Genomic DNA, 20,079 nt, shown 5'->3' on the forward strand with positions numbered 1-20,079 from the left:
TGTTTACTTATCTGCTAATCCCCCCGCTCTGTGCTCAGCTAGTTACACGTCCTTCTGACTTGTCAAGGGAAAGTGTTGGGGTAGGGGGGGGGTCCTTGCTGTAAATGATGCGTCAGGAGCGTTCTAGACACCCAGCTCCCTGTCTCACTGCAGCCAGAACATTTTGGCAAAGGCCAACAATAGTCTGCGGACATATTGGAGTTGCGATCTCAGAGATAAAAGAGATTATGAACCACGGTCGCCAGAGATGTAATATTCCATTCCAAGCTGTTTACATGTAAGATCATTTTCCCCTGGCGCAGCGGTCATACAGTATTTACAGGACGCGGCGCTGTGCATTCTGGGCCTGATAACCAACGCTTACATAATATTGTGGCAATAGCATGTGTATCAGTAATGTTACTGGGGGACACAACAGTCAGATTGTGGGAGAAATATTTTTTTTTACTTCTAGATAGAATTTTTATTTTGTCCATATTCCTGGGTGTTCTAGTTCCGCCTGATAGCTGCAGCATTGGGAATATATCCTGCAATCGTTTACTGACACGCACTGTGCCTAAGGCCGGGGTTCTGTATACCTCATGTAATGTTCTGGGACGCAGCCAGGACGGGCGAGGATTTCTACGTCTGTCCCATCAGCCCTCAGCCTGCGCCATCCCTTCCCTGGCTCCGTGCGCAGCACCAACCATCATTAAACACTTTAGTTTGAGTTTAAGGTTCTGCTAATTTTATCGCCCTTTGCCCGGAATGGGTATATTTACAGCTGTGTGTCTTCCATGGCTACAAGCCGTATTTTCACAGATGGTCGCTGAAACACACCGCAATACAGTCGGTCTCCCTCACTTGTCACTGTGCCATAACTTCCAGCTAATGAGATCCCACGCATGGCAGAGACTGATTATGTGCGAGCACAGAGGGTTTGCAAATTATTTCATTTTATTTTTCTAATGACAGGAATGTAAAGATAGGAGAAGCGACGCAGCCGTAACTCCTCGCGCAGAGCCGCCGCCTCTAACCTGAGAGCGCTAGATTCAGTGTTTTCTACATAATTTAGTCTCTCGTAAAGGATTGCCATTAATTCCTCCAGACTGGGGCTTGTCAGGCCGCGGTAGGTGTACCCCTGGGGGCGCCTGACACAGACGGTTCTGCAGCCTGTAACATTTAATTCAGAGTGCGGGGAAGTATGTTTATGTGGCTGCTGGATATAATTGCTCACATACTAGGAGGCACTTGGTACATATTAAATAATACTTTGTTTTAAGTCCACTGATTGCTAATTAGGGGTCAATCCAGTTAGGTGCGAGTTGCCATTTGCACGGAAAATTGACAATACAAATCTGTTTTGCAATTCAATTACAAACTCACAGTTTTTGTTCGCTACCTCCTGAGCGTGGGAAAAGGTAGGGAAATCTTTATTGCAAGGCAAAAATGTCTGGACCTGCTGCAGAACCCCTTGGACACAATTCCCCCCCATGTTTTCAATTAGCTTCATTGGGCCGATAAGTACATGTCATTTATGGGGTTAAAAAAATAAAAATAAACTCAATTTCCCCCAAATCAGCTATTTTGTTAGATTATTAACCCAACACTTAATGAAAGTGTTTATTGTAGCCAAAAATTATTGCTTTGCATCATTTTTTTTAAACTTTTTTTTTGTTACTTTAATAAGGCCGCAATTTACCCCCAAAGCACATTTTGTTTTAATTTATTTTTTTCATTTTTCATTTCATTCTTTTATAATTAAGTGAAATTCGTGAGCTTTTTGCTTTCTTTTACTTTTTTCAAAAAAGCACAAATCAGCCGCTAGACACTTCTTCCAATCATCTCGTACTTTTCTTACGCCCACAAACACCCTTCTATAGGATTCTGCTAACGAAATGTCACTTTTCCGTGGCCAGGAAGGTCTCCCCACTTTATCGCGCACTTCTCCCACATCGCATATTGTAGAAAATTTGTTTTCAGATTTCATGTTTTAGATAAATGCTGATTAAATATCAGACCTCGTTTTGAGCTGAGAGTAAATCTGGTTCAAGGGGGTAAGTGCCCGTCTAGATATGCCACGCTGCGCTGAATGGCGCTCAGATACAGGATTATGTTTGCGTGCAGGGTAAATACTTGCTGTCTTGGCATCCCGCTCACATAGCCCGGGCAGCTTTCAATTTGCACAGCAACATAGAATTGCACATGCACCCTCCAAGCAGCTACAAAATATATATATATGTGAGCAATAAAATACGTTTGCATGGGGTAATTCAGACCTGATTGCTAGGCTGCGTTTGCGTACAGCTGGCGATCAGGTCTAAACTGCGCATGCGTATGCACCACAATGCGCAGGCGCGTCGCACGGGTACAAAGAGGATCGTCGCTGAGTGATCGGTTTGTGCGAAGGACCATTCGCACGGGCGTTCACAAGGAGATAGACTGGAAGAAGGTGTTTGTGGGTGGTAACTGACCGTTCCTGACGGGGAGGGTTCCTGACGTCAGTTCCGGCCCACGGACAGGCTGAAGTGATCGCAGCGGCTGAGTAAGTCCTGGGCTACTCAGACACTGCAAAAGATCTGTTTGTACAGCTCGGGTACACATGCGATTGCACACTTGCACAGCTAAAATACACTCCCCCTATGGGCGGCGACTATGCGAACAAAGGACTGCAAAAAATCCCTAGCGAGTAATCAGGTCTGAATTAGCCCCGCAGTTCTTACATTTACCCTTCCATCCCCAGCACACGCCCCTGCAATGCTTTTCCCGGGCTGTAAATTTGCTCCTTTTTGCTGCAGTTACCCCTAACGTCATTAAATGTAATACTCTACCAGGTAACGAAAGCGCTGGCTGCCATTTTTCTCTGTTGTGAGCCCCTAGGCACTAAAGGCATACTGCCTCTAGTGGGCTAACATGGAAGTGACTGGATACATTGTATATATACTGTATATAGATATGTGTGGTTTGGTGTACAGAAAGGCGTTGGACCCCCCCCCTTGTCTCCTGCCCCCTCTGCTGCTATACAATACAGTAACACATGGAAATCTTCCATTGTGGTGTCACATAATAGACATGTCAGTAATTAGTCACCATGTGTCAGTAATTAGCTGCCGCATATCAGAGACTATGTGCGCCGTCCCTATTATGGGAAAGTAGAACATACCGGCGGTGCCTTTCTCGCTATTGCTCTCTGTGTCCCCCAGAAGCCCCCACACCTCCGTAGCGTCTTCACGTTTTAATGATGTTTCTCGGGAGGGTTATTGTCCTTTATCTGCGGAAGATTCCAGATATGATGAGGAGGGGGAGTAACACACGCTACACTTATTCATTCCTGCCTAATAAAAAGATAACTAATTAATCATTAAAACATCAGAATTTCCTTTCATCCTCTCTGGTGGTCCGTCTTCTGCCATAATAGAGTCCCAGAAACGCTGCACGGAGTGGGGAGAGTCAGCGCAGCCGGGCGGCGTTACACTGTTTAATTTCACTTCTCTTCTGACTCGCGTCTATTCAGGAAACGTCCGTAAGATGTATAGATAGTGCCATCCAAGTTCTCAGTGTGGGGGGGCAGGATCCCCCCTAAATCTAGTGTCCGTACACAGCGACTTACACATGGATACATTGGACTTTTTATCTTCTGCGACCTGAGAACATCACTAACCGCAGTGAAGGCGTGACTGGTAACTTGTAGTGACGGAGCATTTCCCGTTCCCTACAGATGTGTCCTCCAGCCTCAATGCCCTACGCAGCGCAAGATGACCGACGTGAGGGAGCCGCTGATTCCCGTGCAGCTCTGCTAACGTCAGGCGTCTTTTTACTGAAAATGCATCTTAGTCACAATGCAATGCAGCTAGGATGAAGAGACTGCGCTGAGTAATGTGATATATGACACCTGTATACTGTGTGGGACTGAGGCTGTATACCAGGGGCGGCCAACCAGTCAGCGACAAAGAGCCATAAAACCTTGTTAGGTACATCAAAGAGCTGACATCGAGCCGAAGGTGCGCATGCAAAAATGTAATGTGGCCTTGTGCCTGCTAGACCACACCCCTGGTATAAAATACATTGAAAAAGCCAGAACGACATGAAATAAAAAAATTAAAGTCAGATCCATTGAAAAAGCCACTTTCACATAAAATAATTGAAAAAGCCAGATTCACATAATAAACTTAAGTTCCCCCATGTGACACTCCTGCTAGCACCCTCCTATGTCACTCCAGCCAACTCCCCCATGTCACTCCAGCCAGCTATCCCATGTGTCACTCCTGCTACCACCCTCCTATGTCACTCCAGCCAGCTCTCCCATGTGTCACTCCTGCTAGCACCCTCCTATGTCACTCCAGCCAACTCCCCCATGTCACTCCAGCCAGCTCTCCCATGTGTCACTCCTGCTACCACCCTCCTATGTCACTCCAGCCAGCTCCCCATGTGTCACTCCTGCTACCACCCTCCTATGTCACTCCAGCCAGCTCTCCCATGTGTCACTCCTGCTAGCACCCTCCTATGTCACTCCAGCCAGCTCTCCCATGTGTCACTCCTGCTAGCACCCTCCTATGTCACTCCAGCCAGCTCTCCCATGTGTCACTCCAGCCAGCTCTCCCATGTGTCACTCCAGCTACCACCCTCCTATGTCACTCCAGCCAGCTCCCCCATGTGTCACTCCTGCTACCACCCTCCTATGTCACTCCAGCCAGCTCTCCCATGTGTCACTCCTGCTAGCACCCTCCTATGTCACTCCAGCCAGCTCTCCCATGTGTCACTCCTGCTAGCACCCTCCTATGTCACTCCAGCCAGCTCTCCCATGTGTCACTCCAGCCAGCTCTCCCATGTGTCACTCCAGCTACCACCCTCCTATGTCACTCCAGCCAGCTCCCCCATGTGTCACTCCTGCTACCACCCTCCTATGTCACTCCAGCCAGCTCTCCCATGTGTCACTCCTGCTAGCACCCTCCTATGTCACTCCAGCCAGCTCTCCCATGTGTCACTCCTGCTAGCACCCTCCTATGTCACTCCAGCCAGCTCTCCCATGTGTCACTCCAGCCAGCTCTCCCATGTGTCACTCCAGCTACCACCCTCCTATGTCACTCCAGCCAGCTCCCCCATGTGTCACTCCTGCTACCACCCTCCTATGTCACTCCAGCCCGCTCTCCCATGTGTCACTCCTGCTACCACCCTCCTATGTCACTCCAGCCAGCTCCCCATGTGTCACTCCTGCTACCACCCTCCTATGTCACTCCAGCCAGCTCTCCCATGTGTCACTCCAGCTACCACCCTCCTATGTCACTCCAGCCAGCTCCCCCATGTGTCACTCCTGCTAGCACCCTCCTATGTCACTCCAGCCAACTCCCCATGTCACTCCAGCCAGCTCTCCCATGTGTCACTCCTGCTAGCACCCTCCTATGTCACTCCAGCCAGCTCCCCATGTGACACTCCTGCTAGCACCCTCCTATGTCACTCCAGCCAGCTCCCCATGTGTCACTCCAGCTACCACCCTCCTATGTCACTCCAGCCAGCTCCCCATGTGACACTCCTGCCAGCACCCTCCTATGTCACTCCAGCCAGCTCCCCATGTGTCACTCCTGCTACCACCCTCCTATGTCACTCCAGCCAGCTCTCCCATGTCACTCCAGCCAGCTCTCCCATGTGTCACTCCTGCTACCACCCTCCTATGTCACTCCAGCCAGCTCCCCATGTCACTCCAGCCAGCTCCCCCATGTGTCACTCCAGCCAGCTCCCCCATGTGTCACTCCAGCCAGCTCCCCCATGTGTCACTCCTGCTACCACCCTCCTATGTCACTCCAGCCAGCTCCCCATGTGTCACTCCTGCTAGCACCCTCCTATGTCACTCCAGCCAGCTCACCCATGTGTCACTCCAGCCAGCTCTCTTATGTGTCACTCCAGCCAGCTCTCCCATGTGTCACTCCTGCTAGCACCCTCCTATGTCACTCCAGCCAGCTCCCCCATGTGTCACTCCAGCCAGCTCCCCATGTGTCACTCCAGCCAGCTCCCCCATGTGTCACTCCAGCCAGCTCCCCCATGTGTCACTCCTGCTACCACCCTCCTATGTCACTCTGCCAGCACCCCCCATGTCACTCCAGCCAGCACTCCCATGTGTCACTCCTGCTACCACCCTCCTATGTCACTCCAGCCAGCTCTCCCATGTGTCACTCCTGCTACCACCCTCCTATGTCACTCCAGCCAGCTCCCCATGTCACTCCAGCCAGCTATCCCATGTGTCACTCCTGCTAGCACCCTCCTATGTCACTCCAGCCAGCTCTCCCATGTGTCACTCCTGCTACCACCCTCCTATGTCACTCCAGCCAGCTCCCCATGTCACTCCAGCCAGCTATCCCATGTGTCACTCCTGCTACCACCCTCCTATGTCACTCCAGCCAGCTCCCCATGTGTCACTCCTGCTACCACCCTCCTATGTCACTCCAGCCAGCTCCCCATGTGTCACTCCTGCTACCACCCTCCTATGTCACTCCAGCCAGCTCTCCCATGTGTCACTCCAGCTACCACCCTCCTATGTCACTCCAGCCAGCTCCCCCATGTGTCACTCCTGCTAGCACCCTCCTATGTCACTCCAGCCAACTCCCCATGTCACTCCAGCCAGCTCTCCCATGTGTCACTCCTGCTAGCACCCTCCTATGTCACTCCAGCCAGCTCCCCATGTGACACTCCTGCTAGCACCCTCCTATGTCACTCCAGCCAGCTCCCCATGTGTCACTCCAGCTACCACCCTCCTATGTCACTCCAGTCAGCTCCCCATGTGACACTCCTGCCAGCACCCTCCTATGTCACTTCAGCCAGCTCCCCATGTGTCACTCCTGCTACCACCCTCCTATGTCACTCCAGCCAGCTCTCCCATGTCACTCCAGCCAGCTCCCCCATGTCACTCCAGCCAGCTCTCCCATGTGTCACTCCTGCTACCACCCTCCTATGTCACTCCAGCCAGCTCCCCATGTCACTCCAGCCAGCTCCCCCATGTGTCACTCCAGCCAGCTCCCCCATGTGTCACTCCAGCCAGCTCCCCATGTGTCACTCCAGCCAGCTCTCCCATGTGTCACTCCAGCCAGCTCTCCCATGTGTCACTCCTGCTAGCACCCTCCTATGTCACTCCAGTCAGCTCACCCATGTGTCACTCCAGCCAGCTCTCCCATGTGTCACTCCAGCCAGCTCTCCCATGTGTCACTCCTGCTAGCACCCTCCTATGTCACTCCAGCCAGCTCCCCCATGTGTCACTCCAGCCAGCTCCCCATGTGTCACTCCAGCCAGCTCCCCCATGTGTCACTCCAGCCAGCTCCCCCATGTGTCATTCCAGCCAGCTCCCCCATGTGTCACTCCTGCTACCACCCTCCTATGTCACTCTGCCAGCACCCCCCATGTCACTCCAGCCAGCACTCCCATGTGTCACTCCTGCTACCACCCTCCTATGTCACTCCAGCCAGCTCTCCCATGTGTCACTCCTGCTACCACCCTCCTATGTCACTCCAGCCAGCTCCCCATGTCACTCCAGCCAGCTATCCCATGTGTCACTCCTGCTAGCACCCTCCTATGTCACTCCAGCCAGCTCTCCCATGTGTCACTCCTGCTACCACCCTCCTATGTCACTCCAGCCAGCTCCCCATGTCACTCCAGCCAGCTCTCCCATGTGTCACTCCTGCTACCACCCTCCTATGTCACTCCAGCCAGCTCCCCATGTGTCACTCCTGCTAGCACCCTCCTATGTCACTCCAGCCAGCTCACCCATGTGTCACTCCAGCCAGCTCTCCCATGTGTCACTCCAGCCAGCTCTCCCATGTGTCACTCCTGCTAGCACCCTCCTATGTCACTCCAGCCAGCTCCCCCATGTGTCACTCCAGCCAGCTCTCCATGTGTCACTCCAGCCAGCTCCCCCATGTGTCACTCCAGCCAGCTCCCCCATGTGTCCTCCTGCTACCACCCTCCTATGTCACTCTGCCAGCACCCCCCATGTCACTCCAGCCAGCACTCCCATGTGTCACTCCTGCTACCACCCTCCTATGTCACTCCAGCCAGCTCTCCCATGTGTCACTCCTGCTACCACCCTCCTATGTCACTCCAGCCAGCTCTCCCATGTGTCACTCCAGCTAGCACCCTCCTATGTCACTCCAGCGAGCTCCCCATGTGACACTACTTCCAGCACCCTCCTTCATCACTCCAGCCAGCTCCGCCTTGTGTCACTCTAGCCCACCCTCATGTGTCACTAAAGTTCCCCCACCAACTCATGCCATTGCTGCAGTCCCTAATGTGTCCTCTGTTTGCCAGTGGGTGTCTCGCCTCTAGTATCTGGCTCCTTCAATTTTCAGTCCCTGTAATGCTGCTGCATCTCTGGCTGGAGTGCAGCAGTTTCTGTATCTGAAGAGGTCACATGATTTAGAGTGTCGGGAGCCACATTTAAATAAAGAAAGAGCCTCATGCGACTCAAGAGCCACTGGTTGGCCACCGCTGCTGTATACGGAGCACAATGTGACTAGGACGCACCAGGAGGCAGCGATGAGTAATGTGATATGTGAGACCTGTATACTGTGTGTGACTGAGGCTGTATACAGAGCACAGTGTGACTAGGATGCACCAGGAGACTGCGCTGAGTAATGTGATATGACACCTGTATACTGAGTGACTGAGGCTGTATACGGAGTACAATGTGACTAGGACGCACCATGAGACTGCGCTGAGTAATGTGATATGTGACACCTGTATACTGTGTGTGACTGAGGCTGTATACGGAGCACAATGTGACTAGGACGCACCAGGAGACTGCGCTGAGTAATGTGATATGTGACACCTGTATACTGTGTGTGACTGAGGCTGTATACGGAGCACAATGTGACTAAGACGCACCAGGAGGCAGCGATGAGTAATGTGATATGTGACACCTGTATACTGTGTGTGACTGAGGCTGTATACGGAGCACAATGTGACTAGGACGCACCAGGAGACTGTGCTGAGTAATGTGATATAAGACACCTGTATACTGAGTGACTGAGGCTGTATACGGAGCACAATGTGACTAGTATGCACCAGGAGACTGCGCTGAGTAATGTGATATATGACACCTGTATACTGTGTGTGACTGACGCTGTATACGGAGCACAATGTGACTAGGACGCACCAGGAGACTGCGCTGAGTAATGTGATATGACGGGTTCACTACGGCTGGCCGGCGGTCGGGCTCCCGGCGCCCAGCATACCGGCGCCGGGAGCCCGACCGCCGGCTGACCGACAGTGTGGCGAGCGCAAATGAGCCCCTTGCGGGCTCGCTGCGCTCGCCACGCTACGGGCACGGTGGCGCGCTACGCGCGCCACACTATTTTATTCTCCCTCTATGGGGGTCGTGGACCCCCACGAGGGAAAATAAGTGTCGGTATGCCGGCGGTCGGGCTCCCGGCGCCGGTATACTGAGCGCCGGGAGCCCGACCGCCGGTATACAGAAGACCACCCGATATGACACCTGTATACTGTGTGTAACTGAGGCTGTATACGGAGCACAATGTGACTAGGACGCACCAGGAGACTGCGCTGAGTAATGTGATATGTGACACCTGTATACTGTGTGTAACTGAGGCTGTATACGGAGCACAAAGTGACTAGGACGCACCAGGAGACTGCGCTGAGTAATGTGATATGACACCTGTATACTGTGTGTGACTGAGGCTGTATACAGAGCACAGTGTGACTAGGATGCACCAGGAGACTGCGCTGAGTAATGTGATATGTGACACCTGTATACTGTGTGTGACTGAGGCTGTATACGGAGAAGAACAGAACTTGTATTGAAAAAAGCAGTAGCTGCTACATTGTGTACATAGGGGGTCATTCCGAGTTGATCGCTCGCTAGCAGTTTTTAGCAGCCGTGCAAACGCATTGTCGCCACCCACCGGGAGTGTATTTTCGCTTTGCAGAAGTGCGAACGCCTGTGCAGCAGAGCGCCTGCAAAATCATTTTGTGCAAAACAAGAACAGCCCTGTAGTTACTCTTCATGTGCGTTGATTCAAACGACGGAGGGACGGCTTTTGACGTCACACACCCGCCCAGCGAACGCCCAGCCATGCCTGCGTTTTTTCTGCCACGTCTGCGTTTCTGTAAGCTCTCCCTGAAAACGGTCAGTTGACACCCAGAAACGCCCCCTTCCTGTCAATCTCCTTGCGGCCGGCTGTGTGATTGGAATAGTCGCTAGAACCAGTGCAAAACCAAAATGGACTTTATACCCGTACGACGCGCGTGCGCATTGCGGAGCATACGCATGCGCAGATTATCCAATTTTTCACTGATCGCTACGCAGCGAACAACGGCAGCTAGCGATCACCTCGGAATGACCCCCATAATCAGAGACATATATATAGGTGTCACATATCAGATTACTCAGCACAGTCTCCTCCTGTGTACTAGACGCATTGCATTGCCAATAAAACGGATTTTTGGAAAAAAAAGTAGCAAAGAAAACCCAGTCGCTGGAAGATTCACGCAACCTGGCGCGCCAAGCGGGTCTGTTTGGCGTGACTGCTGCAAACATGTATGCGGCATAGGTACAGCTCTCTGGCTTCTGTCGGGGGTTCTGCATCTCACAGGGCATGAAGTGGTTTCCGGTTTGTAGGGGACCTGTCTTATGTGACGCCGGAAGGTGACGCAGAACGTTACAGGACAGCAGGATATTTGTGTTGTGTTACCGCGTGTTACATGTAGGACTCCTGTACAGCTGTATGTATGTAGCTAACACTGATGGACGTCTCCTTAATATTATATATTCTGGGTCTTTCCTGCAGGAGAAAGCGTCGTTAGATTGCCTGTCGCAGCAGCTGGCCGCCAAGCAGGGCGATGACGGAAAGTTCGGTCACACCATGATGGACTTCAACTTGAGCGGAGACTCTGACGGTGAGGACGGGTCCCACTCTATACTCACATACCAGCATAGCCGTGGTCCATGTCAGCGCACTCACTCAGTATCCTACACTCATTCTGTCAGTCAGTGCACTCACACTCAGTATCTAGCACTCATTCTGTCAGTCAGTGCACTCACACTCAGTATCTAGCACTCATTCTGTCAGTCAGTGCACTCACACTCAGTATCTAGCGCTCATTCTGTCAGTGCACTCACACTCAGTATCTAGCACTCATTCTTTCAGTCAGTGCACTCACACTCAGGGTCTAACACTCATTCTGTCAGTCAGTGCACTCACACTCAGTATCTAGCACTCATTCTGTCAGTCAGTGCACTCACATTCAGTATCTAGCACTCATTCTGTCAGTCAGTGCACTCACACTCAGTATCTAGCGCTCATTCTGTCAGTGCACTCACACTCAGTATCTAGCACTCATTCTTTCAGTCAGTGCACTCACACTCAGGGTCTAACACTCATTCTGTCAGTCAGTGCACTCACACTCAGTATCTAGCACTCATTCTGTCTGTCAGTGCACTCACACTCAGTATCTAGCACTCATTCTGTCTGTCAGTGCACTCACACTCAGTATCTAGCACTCATTCTGTCAGTCAGTGCACTCACACTCAGTATCTAGCACTCATTCTGTCAGTCAGTGCACTCACACTCAGCATCTGGCACTCATTCTGTCAGTCAGTGCACTCACACTCAGCATCTAGCACTCATTCTGTCAGTCAGTGCACTCACACTCAGTATCTAGCACTCATTCTGTCAGTCAGTGCACTCACACTCAGTATCTAGCACTCATTCTGTCAGTCAGTGCACTCACACTCAGGGTCTAACACTCATTCTGTCAGTCAGTGCACTCACACTCAGTATCTAGCACTCATTCTGTCTGTCAGTGCACTCACACTCAGTATCTAGCACTCATTCTGTCTGTCAGTGCACTCACACTCAGTATCTAGCACTCATTCTGTCAGTCAGTGCACTCACACTCAGTATCTAGCACTCATTCTGTCAGTCAGTGCACTCACACTCAGCATCTGGCACTCATTCTGTCAGTCAGTGCACTCACACTCAGCATCTAGCACTCATTCTGTCAGTCAGTGCACTCACACTCAGTATCTAGCACTCATTCTGTCAGTCAGTGCACTCACACTCAGTATCTAGCACTCATTCTGTCAGTCAGTGCACTCACACTCATTATCTAGCACTCATTCTGTCAGTCAGTGCACTCACACTCAGCATCTGGCACTCATTCTGTCAGTCAGTGCACTCACACTCAGCATCTAGCACTCATTCTGTCAGTCAGTGCACTCACACTCAGTATCTAGCACTCATTCTGTCAGTCAGTGCACTCACACTCAGTATCTAGCGCTCATTCTGTCAGTGCACTCACACTCAGTATCTAGCACTCAGTCTGTCAGTCAGTACACTCACACTCAGTATCTAGCGCTCATTCTGTCAGTGCACTCACACTCAGTATCTAGCACTCATTCTGTCAGTCAGTGCACTCACACTCAGTATCTAGCACTCATTCTGTCAGTCAGTGCACTCACACTCAGTATCTAGCGCTCATTCTGTCAGTGCACTCACACTCAGTATCTAGCACTCATTCTTTCAGTCAGTGCACTCACACTCAGGGTCTAACACTTATTCTGTCAGTCAGTGCACTCACACTCAGTATCTAGCACTCATTCTGTCTGTCAGTGCACTCACACTCAGTATCTAGCACTCATTCTGTCTGTCAGTGCACTCACACTCAGTATCTAGCACTCATTCTGTCAGTCAGTGCACTCACACTCAGTATCTAGCACTCATTCTGTCAGTCAGTGCACTCACACTCAGCATCTGGCACTCATTCTGTCAGTCAGTGCACTCACACTCAGCATCTAGCACTCATTCTGTCAGTCAGTGCACTCACACTCAGTATCTAGCACTCATTCTGTCAGTCAGTGCACTCACACTCAGTATCTAGCACTCATTCTGTCAGTCAGTGCACTCACACTCAGTATCTAGCACTCATTCTGTCAGTCAGTGCACTCACACTCAGCATCTGGCACTCATTCTGTCAGTCAGTGCACTCACACTCAGCATCTAGCACTCATTCTGTCAGTCAGTGCACTCACACTCAGTATCTAGCACTCATTCTGTCAGTGCACTCACACTCAGCATCTAGCACTCATTCTGTCAGTCAGTGCACTCACACTCAGCATCTAGCACTCATTCTGTCAGTCAGTGCACTCACACTCAGCATCTAGCACTCATTCTGTCAGTCAGTGCACTCACACTCAGCATCTAGCACTCATTCTGTCAGTCAGTGCACTCACACTCTGTTTCTAGTACTCATTCTGTCAGTGCATTCACACTCAGTATCTAGCACTCATTCTGTCAGTCAGTGCACTCACACTCAGTATCTAGCACTCATTCTGTCAGTCAGTGCACTCACACTCAGTATCTAGCACTCATTATGTCAGTCAGTGCACTCACACTCAGTATCTAGCACTCATTCTGTCAGTCAGTGCACTCACACTCAGTATCTAGCACTCATTCTGTCAGTCAGTGCACTCACACTCAGCATCTGGCACTCATTCTGTCAGTCAGTGCACTCACACTCAGCATCTAGCACTCATTCTGTCAGTCAGTGCCCTCACACTCAGTATCTAGCACTCATTCTGTCAGTCAGTGTACTCACACTCAGCATCTAGCACTCATTCTGTCAGTCAGTGCACTCACACTCAGCATCTAGCACTCATTCTGTCAGTCAGTGCACTCACACTCAGCATCTAGCACTCATTCTGTCAGTCAGTGCACTCACACTCAGTATCTAGCACTCATTCTGTCAGTCAGTGCACTCACACTCAGTATCTAGCACTCATTCTGTCAGTCAGTGCACTCACACTCAGCATCTAGCACTCATTCTGTCAGTCAGTGCACTCACACTCAGTATCTAGCACTCATTCTGTCAGTCAGTGTACTCACACTCAGTATCTAGCACTCATTCTGTCAGTGCACTCACACTCAGTATCTAGCACTCATTCTGTCAGTCAGTGCACTCACACTCAGTATCTAGCACTCATTCTGTCAGTCAGTGCACTCACACTCAGTATCTAGCACTCATTCTGTCAGTCAGTGTACTCACACTCAGTATCTAGCACTCATTCTGTCAGTCAGTGCACTCACACTCAGTATCTAGCACTCATTCTGTCAGTCAGTGCACTCACACTCAGTATGTAGCACTCATTCTGTCAGTCAGTGTACTCACACTCAGTATCTAGCACTCATTCTGTCAGTCAGTGCACTCACACTCAGTATCTAGCACTCATTCTGTCAGTCAGTGCACTCACACTCCGTATGTAGCTCTCATTCTGTCAGTCAGTGTACTCACACTCAGTATCTAGCACTCATTCTGTCAGTGCACTCACACTCAGTATCTAGCACTCATTCTGTCAGTCAGTGCACTCACACTCAGCATCTAGCACTCATTCTGTCAGTGCACTCACACTCAGTATCTAGCACTCATTCTGTCAGTCAGTACACTCACACTCAGTATCTAGCACTCATTCTGTCAGGACTCCCCACCCTTTGCCTACACCCTGGGGCCTGGCCTGTGTGATACGCTGGTCCTCATTATATGGGAGGGACTTTCGTTCTGTCTGCGTATTATTCTATTCCTTCATGGACCAGACGTACAGACACGTCAGATTCCGCGCATACATTGACCTTCATCCAACTCGTTTCTCATTGTTATTTCCATAGGAAGTGCCGGAGTGTCAGAATCCAGGATATATCGGGAGTCCAGAGGCCGCGGCAGCAGCGAGCCGCATATTAAGCGGCCAATGAACGCCTTCATGGTCTGGGCGAAGGATGAACGGAGGAAGATTCTCCAGGCTTTCCCAGACATGCATAACTCTAACATCAGCAAGATATTAGGTACAGGAATATACTATGTGACACTCACACTCCCCATCCAGCCGTAGAATGAGCCCCGCATGTAGATGTAAGCGCCAAAGTGTCCGGTATTTACACGTCTGGCCGACGGGACCCCGCGTAGGTGCATTCTGTGTATAACAGACACTTCAGCCGTCTAAGGAGACTCCTGAGAGTGCTGCTGACATGTTATAATACTCCGGGATCTGGTCTTAATCAGCCGTTCCCCTGAAATTGCTAACAGAAGGAATTGCCTCTCACTGTTTGGCCCCGGATCAGGAGAGCGGAGGGACATCTTTCTTTCATTAGACATACAGTAGTTCGCGTACAACGTGCAAATTCATTGCAGATCGCGTAATAAATATGATAGACGTTTACCCCGAGAGCAGACTTCCATCTGCTGTGTTACCATAACCCCCAAACACGTCACTGCTTAATGTCAGGGCTAATATAGAGATGCAACGAGACAATACAGGAAGATTACACTGCAAGATCGCAGGACTTGTGCATTGCAGAGCATTCCGCCCAACACAACAGATTCATAGGAAGGGAAATCATCTCATCCCACCAGCTACAGACACAGGGGGTCATTCCGAGTTGATCGCTAGCTGCTGTTGTTCGCAACGCATCGATCAGGCTAAAAATCTGCATTTCTGCGTATGCACGCGCATCGTACGGGTACAAAGTCCGTTGTGGCAGTGCACAGGTTCTAGCAAAGTTTTCCTTCGCCGCAACAAGATTGACAGGAAGGGGGCGTTACTGGGTGTCAACTGACCGTTTTCAGGGAGTGTTTGCAAAATCGCAGGCGTGTCTGAAAAAATGCAGGCGTGGCTGGGCGGTCGCTGGGCGGGTGTATGACGTCAAATCCGGACACGGATAGGTTGAAGTGATCGCAAGCGCTGAGTAGGTTCAGAGCAACTCTGAAACTGCACAAACTGTTTTTGCAGAGCTCGGCTACACATACGTTCGCACTTCTGCTAAGCTAAAATACACTCCGCAGTGGGCGGTGGCATAGTGTTTGCACGGCTGCTAAAACTAGCTAGCGAGCGATCAACTCGGAATGACCCCCACAATTCTATTACATGCTTATTTTTTTTATAAATTATATAGTAGGAAAAGTACAGAATCCATCATGGAGGCTGAGCGCAAGTTCTGTGCGAAAATATGCAAATGCTGCACCTGCTTGTGCCATACGCTTCTGCGCCCGACAACACAACATTGGACCACTCTGCGCGACCATCGGTCATCTGAGTCACCCTCAGGTGACTCAAGATGACCGGGCTGTTCACACTCACTGGGCCAGGAAATCTGCGTCAGAAGACGCAGACAATCCTATAAAACGTATTGGGAAACGCTTCCAGTCGCCACCCCCAAATGGCCGGAACCTGCATCTGATGATGCAGAATGGGTCCGGTACATGTGCAGTCCCACAAACATTGAAAGGCCTAAGGGGCGGGTACACGGTTAGGAATGTGCGCGTTATTTTGTATTCGCTATACCAGCATTTCTGTCATTATGTAGTTTGGGTTAAAATTGATTTTCTTTCTTATATTGTGGCGCAGGTTCTCGTTGGAAAGCCATGACAAACCTGGAGAAACAGCCTTACTACGAAGAACAGGCGCGGCTCAGCAAGCAGCACCTGGAGAAATACCCGGACTACAAGTACAAGCCGCGGCCGAAACGCACCTGCCTAGTTGACGGCAAAAAGCTGCGGATTGGTGAATACAAAGCAATCATGCGCAGCAGACGGCAAGAGATGAGACAGTATTTCAACGTAGGGTAGGACGCCACATTCACCTCTGTCCAGTTACCAGTCCCCTCATCCGCAAGCAGCCTATTCCATCTATCCGTGTGCCATCTAGGGACCTGTCTAATAACGTGCGCCCGTAGCCTGAGGCCAGCGTCCGTTACCCAGCAATAATAATACACTATATAGAAGATGGTGACGTGTTTCCCAGTACCGAACGCCACCTTACATTTATGTCATATTACGTAGCTCCAACATTTTCTGCAGCGCTGTACAAATGAAACAGTCAGGACTGCCGTTACGTTTCGCAGGAGGCGATATATTTTGCCGCAGAAAGACTCATTAAATCTCAGACGTTTGCAGTCTTCTGTCAGAGGCCTAATCGTTCATTCTTAATCAGCATGACGTGAAACGGCCGGTGTTTATCGCTAGTCCTGTTTGTTGAGCTCTCACTTGATGTTATAGATCAGCACTGAATACATCCCCGTTTTATATATCACCATAGATAGTGCGGTAGGGCCTGATTCAGTAAGGATTGCAGAATCTGCTAAGTAGCAGAATCTGCAATCTTGTGATCGCACACTGGGGGGCGCCCATCGCAGGGCAAGGTCACCCAGCATGCTGACCGCCACCTTCCCCCCTTCTCCCTTGACCAAGCAGAAATTGCGATCGCATCGCAGTTTCTGCTTGATCGCAGAAAGTAGGGTTGCCTCCTGCCGGCACAGCTTGGCTGCGCCCGCAGGTTGCCCGCTGCCATCTTTCTGATTGCGGCGGCTGCATGTGATGTCACGCAGCCACCACAATCACTCCCATGCCACGCCCCCCCATTTTGATGACACCGCCCCCGTTTCCCCTCCTCCGCAACACTCCGTCTCCGCCTAGGAAACGGAGCAGTGCCGCGCCCCCTGCGAACGCCTATGCTTGATTGAGCCATTCACATTTTCTGCGGGCGCATGCGCAGGACCGGCCCTGCACGTGCGCCCACATCCTTTTAGCAATTTTTGCGGTTGGATCGCCTGTTGCGATCCAACCTGAATCGGACCCATAGTCTGCATTTTTTATATACGGATCTTTGTTTTTCAGTGGAAACTAAAACAGAAAGTGTAAATAATCCCGTGGCGCCATTTCTTATAGAGCGTAAATAATCGCTGTGTTGTCAGACGCTTTCAGGAAGCACAGCCTGGTAATATACTGTAGAGCCCCCCGTAGTGATCTGGAGTAGTATGAAGCAGGGCGTTTTAGAGCAATAGACTCGTAGAAAGATGATTTCAGCTGTATTTATCGCACATTGTATTTTTATTTATACGCCTTCTCTTCTGTCTTGGCGTGTAGGCAACAAGCACAGATCCCTATCACCACGACGGGAGTTGTGTACCCAGGAGCCATAGCCATGGCGGGGATGCCGTCGCCTCACCTGCCCTCCGAGCATTCCAGCGTCTCAAGCAGCCCGGAGCCTAGCCTGCAGGTCATCCAAAGCACTTACGCCATGAAAGTAGATGCGCCTCACATCAAGGGGGAGATCCAGAACGACGACGTCAACAGCGAAATGTATGACGAGTACGAAGAGGAAGACGACCCAGAAGTGGATTATGGCAGTGACAGTGAAAATCACAGTGCGGGACAAGCCAACTGATGACGGGTGGACGGCGTGAACTTTGTGGACTTCATAACGCCCGATCCCGACTCACCCTTTATCAGTGGCGAGCGCATGAGCTTTCAGATACACTGACTGTTACTTTATCTGTCCTCAATACGAGCTGGGACATTTCAACCGGGATCACCGGAGTCGGAAAAAAGAACTACAGATAACAACTGACTATCCACCAAACAAATGGGATAAGCTATGGGTAAACTAAATGCCAGTAATTCAGCTGCTCAGCACTGACGTCTTACCCTTCAAATTTTTTTTTTTTTTTTTTCCATATGTTAAAAAGAAAACTCAAAAACTTTATGGCTGTTTGTTCGACAATGTTCTAGAAATTCTCACTCAGGTACACAGTGCCAACAAGTGGCTTGTGAATGTGTTTTGTCGTTTTGTGCTAAAGTTTAAAGAGGAATTAAGAATTTTTTGACAAAAAAAAAAGCTCCTAACTGGCTCCTCCCCCCCACCCTCTTCCCCTCCCCTCACTTTCCTTGGCGTAGTCGGCGGGTCCAAGGGACTTACCCGCATGGACACCCGGCCGATTTTAATTCTGTTTTTCCATTTGTATCATGGACGTATAACTTCATCTGTTGCATATTACGCCGCGTCTTTTAGCAAGTGCCAAATCTGTACTGATGCGCTGAATTAGCACATTATTTTCTCGTTTATTTCTGCTCTGTCTTAATTTCGGACAGCGTTACTATGTCTTAGACAATCTCTTCAAGAACTGAAAATTGACCAGCAGCTGGTAAAAGTTGAGTCTTTTTTTTTTAATTCTATATATATATATTTTATTTTATTTTGAACAGAAACTGTAGTTGCAGTTCTCAGGTGATGGTGAGAGACATAAGAATATTTTATGGCGTGTATTATGTGTGCGTGTGAGCGTGTTCTGGTACTAATGATATGTTCGTACCATGCTTAACATGGGATGAAATCCCACATCCTATTTGTCACCAGACTTTAAGAAGCCTTTAATGAATATTTGCACTTCAAATATCTAAAGAAGAACGGAAAGGAAAGAAGGGGGGGGATAAGAAAGGGGGAAAAAATTGGGGGGGAAAGAAATTGTAAGTTTTTAAAATTTAAAAACTTTTTATAGAAATATTATTAGCTCTTAAATGACAAAAAATATATATATATATGTACATATATAGCTGTAATTTGGCCATACGGATCTCCAGAGTTTGCAGATTTTTTTTTTTTTAGTATCTGTTTTTTTTTAGTCCGGTGTCATTTCCGGACTGCGGGAACGGTGCTGCGTTAGGGATCTCTGCTGTACGTCGGCTGAATGGAAAGATCGCAAAGACAGAAACAATTCATTTAGTGTCTGCTGAAATACTGCAAACCTTGCCAATACTTTTAAATAGAAAATGAACTGAGACACAAAAATAGCCCCATATATGTGATGATCGGGAGGCGTAGTTTCAGATTCCTTGCATTGAATCGCATTTCTGTGGCTTGTTTTGTGTTCTACTGGATTGCAGCCATTCTGCAGATGCAACTTCCAGAGACACGAGCTGTTTAAATATTCAAATATGTATCAGACCATGTACCGGCGGAACTGGTGCGGCATTCCACCCCGCTACCCGCCACCCCTCCAAGTCCACCGCTATAGTCATTTGATGTTTTGGGTAAATTAGCTCCAATATCTGTGCTGCCCCGTAACCCTCTAGCTGAGTCGCCGCGCTCCCTCTGGTCAGGTGGGATGTGAGATTGAAGTGACCCCTCATTACAGTTTAGGTCTGGACCGCTCCTGGACGGGGAACCTCTGTCCTCTCGGAGAAATCACCGTATCCTGCATGTCGCTTTTATATATTCTCTGTGTGTACTTTGAAGACTGTATTATTTCAGTTGAACTGCCTCTTCTCCATAGCAAT

The 20,079-nt window shown here is 49.9% G+C and overlaps 1 protein-coding gene across 12 annotated transcripts in view; it reads left to right on the forward strand.

Annotated features, from left to right (window-relative positions):
* The window catches only part of SOX5 (SRY-box transcription factor 5), a 496,029-nt gene extending 476,803 nt beyond the window's left edge, over positions 1–19,226 (forward strand). For 11 of the 12 annotated variants that reach the window (XM_063929373.1, XM_063929372.1, XM_063929371.1 and 8 more), the window contains 4 exons: positions 10,767–10,875; positions 14,640–14,813; positions 16,373–16,589; positions 17,890–19,226. In XM_063929373.1, the coding sequence (XP_063785443.1) occupies positions 10,767–10,875; positions 14,640–14,813; positions 16,373–16,589; positions 17,890–18,190 (801 nt within the window). In that variant the 3' untranslated portion in view covers positions 18,191–19,226. The remainder of the gene's footprint in view (positions 1–10,766; positions 10,876–14,639; positions 14,814–16,372; positions 16,590–17,889) is intronic. The other variant, XM_063929376.1, reaches the window with a different exon arrangement.
* Positions 19,227–20,079: the final 853 nt, after the last annotated feature.

This window comes from Pseudophryne corroboree, chromosome 6 (assembly GCF_028390025.1).
Source record: "Pseudophryne corroboree isolate aPseCor3 chromosome 6, aPseCor3.hap2, whole genome shotgun sequence".
In the NCBI taxonomy this organism is placed as follows: domain Eukaryota; kingdom Metazoa; phylum Chordata; class Amphibia; order Anura; family Myobatrachidae; genus Pseudophryne; species Pseudophryne corroboree.